General features: G+C 40.5%; 1 protein-coding gene across 1 annotated transcript; it reads right to left on the reverse strand.

The window, feature by feature from the left end:
- Positions 1–5,028: 5,028 nt before the first annotated feature.
- Cnep1r1 (CTD nuclear envelope phosphatase 1 regulatory subunit 1) lies at positions 5,029–5,406 on the reverse strand. Its single transcript, XM_017233508.2, has one exon. The coding sequence runs from the start codon at positions 5,404–5,406 to the stop codon at positions 5,029–5,031; it is 378 nt and encodes a 125-aa protein (XP_017088997.2).
- Between the last annotated feature and the right edge of the window lie 3,612 nt (positions 5,407–9,018).

Here is a 9,018-nt window from a genome sequence, read left to right on the forward strand (position 1 = left end):
AACTAGAAACAAATAATATGTAAAATAAATGTTGGGAAATTACGGTTTCTCTTTATTTGAAAATAACTTTGGCGAATTTCGGTTGGGAAGCATGTCAGGAATAACTTGCGGCAACAGTCAGGAATGCCTGACTGACGAAAAAAAAAAAAAATACGAAAATAAGTTAACATTAGTCTGACAAGCTGGCTGGCTGTTGGCTGATGGGTGTTGGGGAGTGTAAGGCAACAAGGATGCGGATAAGGATGTGTATGTGTGGGTGTGTAGGACGATGGTACAGGTGACGCTTTCGCATTCGCATCCAGAAAGTCGCGGCAACAGGGACGCTCTTTGTCAATATTGAAAGCGTACGCGTTTGACATAAAATGTAATATAGTCTCACCAACACACACACACACACACACACAAACATATACCTATATCCTGGCAAAGAAGTCTACTAATACACCTACAAAAAGTTCACACAGAGGTGGCGAGAAAAAAAAGTATAAGGCAGTGGCATTGGCAAAAACTAGAGTCAGCCAAAGCTGCTGCCACTGAAGTGCACTTTAAAAAAAATAGTTAAAAAGTAAAGATTTTTTTAATATTAAAATAGACAATATAAACCAGTATTAGTTTATTTTTAAGAATTAAAGAGGTATATTTCCTTGATTTATGTAAGTAAAAATTATTTAGTATTTAATATTTCCAACCATATTTTTTGTTACAGTGTACCTGTTGGTGTCTCTGCATTTTGCATTTCATTTTGCAGGACTCCCTTCTATTTTTTTTTTTATTTTACTTTTTTGTACACTTTGTTGTTGTTGTTGTAGCAGAGCACACATGGCAAATTCCAGAGGAGGATGGTATAGGAGACGCCTCCACCTTGGGCTAAGCCGGAGTCAGACAACTTTTATGACTTGGTTGCAAGCAGAAGAGGCAGCAGTAATGGTGATGCTTATGCTTATGCTTATGGCTGCAACAACTGCAACAACAACACCAGTAGCAACATCAACAACAGCAACATCGAACTTCGTTTCGCGTCACTCGCGTCACGCCAAGTTGTCAATGTTGCATATAAACACGGCGTTGTCAATGTTGCAACTGCTTCCACTGGCACTGCTAGTGCCAGTGCCACTGCCACTGCCACTTGTTGTTGTTGCAATATCGCTGGAAGGAGCAGCTCGTTTGCTTGTCTATTTCAGTGGCAGCATTTCTTTGCAACCAGGCAGGAATAGAGCTAATAATGTCGCGGCTCCTTGTTGTTCCTGTTTAGAGATATCCTCTGCCATGGTGTCCTACCATCGTGCATCCTTTTTTTCGGTTATCATTCCACTTGAACCTGTCGGATTCCACTACAAGGAGGCAAAAGGAATTATTTTTTTTCAAAAATGTTTGCCGAAATGTGCTTTAGATAATATTTATGAAGGGGAAAGAGATGCTTAAAAGAGCCCGCCCGAGGTTACATATTTAAAAACAAATTAGAAGCTGTCCACTAATAAGTGCCATAACACTAACAGACCCCCCTCCAGAAATATTTCTCCAAACTTTCAAGTTTTTCTGGACTTTTTTTTTTTACATGCCTCAGGCATGGTTGGGAAAATAAGGCTCACATAAAAGGCCAAAAGGAAAAAGTTAAAGTGTCGAGAGCAAAATAAATTCTTTCCGTTGCCGCAAAGAAAAAAAAAACGGCAAAAAAGAGAAAGGAAAAGCGTGGAAAGCAGCAAAGGAAAAACTGAAGGAGAGGCTGCATCTGAATCTCGATGGGCACTTTAAGGCGTGACCGTGAAGAGGAAACGGAAATGGAACATGAACGGAAATGGCCACCTCAGATGCTTCGACTTGGTTTTCCATTCCGGTTAGGAACTGTTGCCCCCATTCGAAGGTCAGCTTAATTTTTATTTATTTCTTAATTATATTTATGATAGAAACTTAATTCTAATTTGTAGATTAATTTATGGAAGTACCTTTAAAGTTTTTGGTAAAAAAAATCCCTGGTCATGAGGATTCTATTAAATATTCAAATTTAACCAAAGCCCGAAGGACACACAATCGTGTCCGGTGGGCCGCGGCCGGGTCCTGAAATTTGATAAAATTTTCTGCAGCATACTTCTGGGCGTCAGCTTGAAATTTGCATTAAAATTAGACACAGCGTCCTATTACGCTAATCAGCTGCTATCTCTTTCTATGAAGGTGTTACTATCTCTTTCTTGTTACCATATTTTGTCTCTTTTCTGTTGTGCTTTTTTAGTAACCACTTTTTTTGTTAATTTGTTGATATTTTTGGTGTTATAACCGGTATCAAGGGTATATGGTATTCGTGGATACTTTTGTCATGAGAAGATAGACCCTAAGAAATTAGATTTTCAATAGGCTAGATTCTTAGATTACAGGGTATCATCAAGTCGAATTACTCAAGTCCCCCTGGGGAACTTTTCTTTTTTTTTCATTTCAAGGGTCATGGATTCTGATTGATTTGCCGCGACATTTTGGCTTTCCTTCTGCCACGCCTCCTGCACCTTCTCCTGGGCCGCCCCTTGCCATGGCTAATTAGCATAATGCCAGACAGTTTTTAATAAGTTGCGGCTTTGGGCTTGTAAACTGGAAACTGGAAACAGGTGCTGCAAATGCATTTGATTGCCCAATCCCAGTGTAGTTGCCTTTTAATTAAAACTTCAATTCAAGCCGAAGATGCAGACCCAGGACTCTGCCACCCCCACTTTGCTTGCCGCATTGCCACCACTACTTTCACCACGACTTTCTCTCGGGAAAATTTCAGCTGTGACTCAATCACGCGGCTCACATCTCTCTGGGAAAATCTAATTAAACAGCTTCGTGGAAATTCTCCAGAGAAGAGGCCGTGCCGGTGGGAGGTAGAGGCGTGTCCCACGCAGCTTCAAGGCTTCCAATCAAATTGTATCTGTATTTCGGTGAATCTGTATCTGTGCTTGTATCTGTATCTCTATCTGGCACTGCGATTTGCCGGCTTACCACTACGACTCGATGAAAATTGGACTTTGCGGTTCCCGACCACCTGTTGATTGCGAATTTCATTTATTTTGTGGCAGCTCATTCAAAGGTTTGTTAAATCAAAGAATATTAGATGGTCTTATAGAGAAAGTTTTATAAAGATTTACTTTTAAAAAATAAAAATTGTTAAATAAAATAGTATTTCTTTTCAGACTAATGATTATACTCTCTTTTAAAGAGAGACCTTTTCTCTGCAGTAGGGCTATCTTGGGAAGCGCTCTCTTATCGCATGACCGTAAGCTTAGACTTTAAGTCTCTTTCCTACTCACACCTTTACCTAGGATCGCAAGTTCTGTGCTCTTTAAGCTCTTCTCTCGGAAGAGACTACAGGCAGTTGAGAAAACTATTAGTTGGAGTCCCCCCCTTATGAGTAATTTTCCTTTTATAATTATTTTCTTTATTATAATTATTATAATTTTAATATTTTGAAAAAATTATATTTGTTTATATTTTGTTGTCCTTTTGTCCGCCATACCTCTGGCCTTGTTTCCAGTGCCACTCCTAGTTATTTTCCTGCTGCCTGCTCCTGGCAATCCGCTCAACTTGCATCATTTCCGCCGGGGCTTTCGCTGCTCTCGCTTTCCGTTTTTCAGCTTTCCGTGTGTTTTTTTTACCCCCCACAACCCGCCCTTTTCGTTTTGCCGTATTTCGTTTTCGTTGTCAACTAATTATAAAGTTGAGAGCGGAAACATTTACAAAACATTTAGCGAAAAATGCACATTTCCCAGAAACGTGTGCGGACTCGGTAATAAGCTGGTTTTGGTTTTCCTCCCGAAACTTGCTAACGAAATCAAAAGGCCAATCCCGATTCGGCCCACCCACTTGAAGCTGATCCTGTCCCGCATATCCTTGTCGCCATTCACCCTCCTCATCCTCGTCCTCATCCCTCTTCCATCTCGTTTTCGTTGGCGTCGTCCTGTCGCCTGCGACACGTAGAATGGCCAACGGGGCATGCAAATGCCTCCGTCCGGCGACCGCCGACCGCAAACGAGCTCTCCGGCTCCAGCTCCGGCTCCGGCTCCCGGCTCTCGGCTCTCATTCTTCTTCCTGCCCGGCATCACTCGGTCACTCACACACCGCCAACTCACTCACTCAAAAGCTCAGACCCGAAAAAAAGGACGTGGTGGTTCTCTTACATTCATACTCTTTTCATTTTTTTAAGGCAATTAATGGAAAGTGATTTATGTATTTTAATTTTAAACAAAATATATATTTATTTAACAAAATTTTTAAACAATTTAAATATTTATAAATATTTTCATTGAGTTTTTTACTTAAATACTTCAAAATAAGTACTTAACTAATGTTACTTAGTCCTAATGTCTGTTAATCAGCTAATCAAGTCACATTAGCCCTGCCATGGCAGTAAGCCCCTAGTGAGGGCATTAAAATATCTGGATGGAGGGGGGGCATGTGGCATGTGGCACGGGGAAGACGCAGCAGCAGCGCCAGATAATAAATGTCAAGCTGGGTGAGACGTGGCCATTGTGGCTTATGGGCTTGGAACTTTTTAAACTTCATGCATTCCTGAATACGTAATCGTAATCTCTGCATATGCGTGCAACGCACTCCTCCACACTGCCGCACTCCTCGTTGCTGCGGCATTTTGTTGAATTGCATTTTTTTTTTTTTTTTTACATTTTTTATATATGTACATATGTATGTAGTGTACGAGTATTTTATTTTATCGCTGCTGCGGCAAGATAACAGGGGCAGCACTGGAAAAAAGCTGCCACAGCGAATATTATGCAACTGCAGCCACAAAACGATACAAGCACGATTTTAATAAAGCCACAAGAACACAATATTCTGAAATTATGAAATCAATTAATAAATATAAGGCAGGGTATTTTACCATTGTTCCAAAACCTATTTTTAAAAAATAATAAAATCAAAAAAACATCTATTTGAACATTTTATTTTCAAAAGTTTTGTGGTCTATTGACCAAATTTTGACCAATTACTGGTAAAGTATATGGAAGTCATATAATGACCAAAAAATAGCAAAGTAATAAGAGAACTTTAATCCGAAGTAGGATTTAAAATCAAATGTCCGTCGTTGTCGCATTGCATTCGAAATGTGCCCAGAATGGAGCGCGTATTTCGCAGGATGGGCATATCCTTTCGCGAGATGCGTTTGAATCCAAAAATCAGCAGCAGGACGAGCGAGGTCATCGAGATGACGAAAGCACCCTGACTGGCCAGAGCCCTAAAGACCAGGGATTGGCTCTCCCGGACGTCCTCTAGCAAGTGGCACGACCCTACGGCCGTGCAGGTAGCGATGGCGCCCATCAGTAGGCCTCCCCGGCACTTGCTCGGCTTCTCGGAGGCCACCATCTCGCTCAGACGCCGCTCGAAGGCACGCAGGTCCTCTGCCGCAGGATCCGTAGCCCCGGGCATGTCCTGCTGCTCTTAACGCCGATTCAAACAGTATTGTATTATTTTTTGGCCTCCAAAAAAAGGCAACCAGGTCAAGTTTTCAATATGTGGAACTAATCCCACATTCTATGTTGAATTTTGCGCCAAACCAATGAAATTCGAATGATTGATGAATTGTTTAAAACTTCGAAACAAATGTAGGCTCAACTTTTTTGTACTGAAACCGAAAAAAATGAGGCTCTTTTCAAAGAGAACTGTGATATTAACAAGGTCTACCAAGCCTTTTAAAAAATAATAAGAAAACACAAAATGCCACTACAATGCCTATATCTTCGCCAATTTTTTTTTGAAATTTTTTCAAAATTTTGACGGCCAACCCCTTAGAAATCCTGAAAATCCCCATACGCCACCATGCGATGGCTATATCTCAGCCAATTTTCATCCGATTCTTAAACGGAATGTCTCAAACGATTTCTTGTTTAATTTCTCATTAATCTGCATCCCAATCTAGACAGAAAATATTTTTTGAAATTTTTTCAAAATTTTGAGGGCCAACCCCTTAGAAATCCTGAAAATCCCCATACGCCACCTTGCGATGGGTATATCTCAGCCAATTTTCATCCGATTCTTAAACGGCATGTCTCAAACGATTTCTGGTTTAATTTCTCGTCAATCTGCTTCCCAATCTAGACAGAAAATATTTTTTGAAATTTTTTCAAAATTTTGAGGGCCAACCCCTTAGAAATCCTGAAAATCCCCATACCCCACCTTGCGATGGGTATATCTCAGCCAATTTTTATCCGATTCTTAAACGGAATGTCTCAAACGATTTCTTGTTTAATTTCTCATTAATCTGCATCCCAATCTGGACAGAAAATAATTTTTGAATTTTTTTCAAAATTTTGTGGGCCAACCCCTTAGAAATTCTGAAAATCCCCATACGCCACCTTGCGATGGCTATATCTCAGCCAATTTTCATCCGATTCTTAAACGGAATGTCTCAAACGATTTCTGGTTTAATTTCTCGTCAATCTGCATCCCAATCTAGACAGAAAATATTTTTTGAAATTTTTTCAAAATTTTGAGGGCCAACCCCTTAGAAATCCTGAAAATCCCCATACGTCACCTTGCGATGGGTATATCTCAGCCAATTTTCATCCAATTCTTAAACGGAATGTCTCAAACGATTTCTTGTTTAATTTCTCATTAATCTGCATCCCAATCTGGACAGAAAATAATTTTTGAATTTTTTTCAAAATTTTGTGGGCCAACCCTTAGAAATTCTGAAAATCCCCATACGCCACCTTGCGATGGCTATATCTCAGCCAATTTTCATCCGATTCTTAAACGGAATGTCTCAAACGATTTCTGGTTTAATTTCTCGTCAATCTGCATCCCAATCTAGACAGAAAATATTTTTTGAAATTTTTTCAAAATTTTGAGGGCCAACCCCTTAGAAATCCTGAAAATCCCCATACGTCACCTTGCGATGGGTATATCTCAGCCAATTTTCATCCAATTCTTAAACGGAATGTCTCAAACGATTTCTGGTTTAATTTCTCATTAATCTGCATCCCAATCTAGACAGAAAATATTTTTTGAAATTTTTTCAAAATTTTGTGGACCAACCCCTTAGAAATCCTGAAAACCCCCTGTCGCCCCTTGCGATGGCCACATCTCTGCCAATTTTCATCCGATTCTTCAACGGGTTTCTTTAAATGAATTATAGATCGAATATCGCGCGATTTGATTTCAAATCTTTTAGCCACATCGTGAAACGAATTTTCATAAAATTTTTGTATGGAACGCCTTTTAGAACATGAAAGTCTCTTTCAAAGTCTATCAGACACCAAATACTTAATATTATTTTATGAAAAAAGTCCTAATCGAATATTTACATGCTCTGGGGGACAAACTGTGGCTGTGTTATTACAGTTTGAGTAATTTAATTCGTTGTTGGCTGGGGGGTCATTGAATTCCTTTTGAGCTGGAGCGTATTTGCATTGAAATGTTGTGGCAGCAAACAAAGAAGCATTTAACTTTTCAACCTAGCAACTTGTGTTGTGTAATGAGCCCTCGATGTCCTGCAACTGATTCCTGTAGGACTTCAAATAGAACGGCAGGCAATAGCCGGCAAACGGAAATAACAGCAAATAAGAACAATACCAATTTGGCCATAATACGGTAACCGGTATTTTGCACCCATTAAATCTGTCAGGCAAAATCTCTGACGGTCATGTTGGCCAGAAACAGGGCCAGAAGTAGGGCCAGGACCAGGACCAGGACCAGGACCAGAAAATACACACAATAAAGTGGGTGCTGGGGTGGGAGGTTGATTTGGGGTTATTGCCGCGCGGATTACCATTCGGTTTTCACCTACCTACCTACCATCCATGAAGAGACCTGGGATTGTTATTAAGCGACTATAAAATATACTACCTACTACAATTTCTGTCCATCCTGGGATGGAGAAGTGCTGCTCAATCGGCCGCTACTGGTAGCTGGTAACTGGTAACTGGATTTTCACCAATGCCATTGCCAATGCTATTTCTATTACCCACCAACCCCCACTAACTATTTCTATTCTCATTTCTATTTCCATTCCCCATATCCTCATACACATTCCAGTAGAATACATTACAAAGCCAGCATCAGTGAGCATCCCGGTCGAGTGAGTCTCTGACCATTTTATTCCGGAACAAGTGGATGTGGCGACATAATGTCTCCTCCTAGCGATGGGTTCAATTCAAAAAAGAGCAACTATGATGGTTATACAATAGGTTTTAGAGAGAAATTATAGTATTTTCTTAAAAGTAAATAAACTTTTTTAAATGCATGAGTTTTGAGTTAAGAGTCCTCTACAGGATACTCTATTAAGTCGCATCCCTAGTGTCCTTTTTTTTTGGTTCGGAAAGCGCTGACAATTCAGAGACATTACATTCTTTTCTATGTACATGTTATGCAATAAATAGTCCCCCTTTATAATAATCTAATGGCAATTGTGGGCGACAGTTCTCGTTGTCGCTTTGTCCACCACTATTTCCCACTCTTTCTCTGGGGCTCCAGCCATCTCTTTCGTTTCGTTTATCTTCATCTCTTTCGATACTACACTACATACTACTCGAACGTAAATGGCACGGAAATGTGTAGAGTAGCGAGGGTCGAGTGGAGGAGTTGGTTGGTGGAAGTGATGATGCTCACTTTCCCAGGAGACACTGGACAATACTGGCTGGGACAGGGGAAAGGACCATGCCACCCATCCTTAGACACTTTTTGACATCAAAGACGAGAGCATCGCACTGCGACTCTACTCTACTAAAAATGGCAACGAAATTATGCAATTAGTGGCGTAATATGAAGCACTTTGCGGGCGTTGTGGGCGTTCTCGTTAATAAAGGTTCCCTCATCATTTCCACTCTTAGGGTCCCACACCCATTTCCATTCCCAATTTTGCTCGACTTTCCCTCTTTCGACTTTCCCTTGGCGGCAAAAAGTTTTCCTTTTTCCACGAAATAAACTTGGCCCACGATAACGATAATGAAGTCAAGGGGCAGTCTCGGTACCCCAATAGCGACTCTCGGCCAATTCGAAAGATACTCGGCCACAGATTCATAGATAATCTGCGAATGGCGA

The sequence above is a fragment of the Drosophila bipectinata genome, chromosome XL (genome assembly GCF_030179905.1).
Source record: "Drosophila bipectinata strain 14024-0381.07 chromosome XL, DbipHiC1v2, whole genome shotgun sequence".
NCBI classification, from domain to species: domain Eukaryota; kingdom Metazoa; phylum Arthropoda; class Insecta; order Diptera; family Drosophilidae; genus Drosophila; species Drosophila bipectinata.

Excerpts from the sequence above, each read along its gene's own strand:
- Cnep1r1 (XM_017233508.2), bottom strand. The coding sequence starts at position 5,406 with ATGCCCGGGGCTACGGATCCTGCGGCAGAGGACCTGCGTGCCTTCGAG.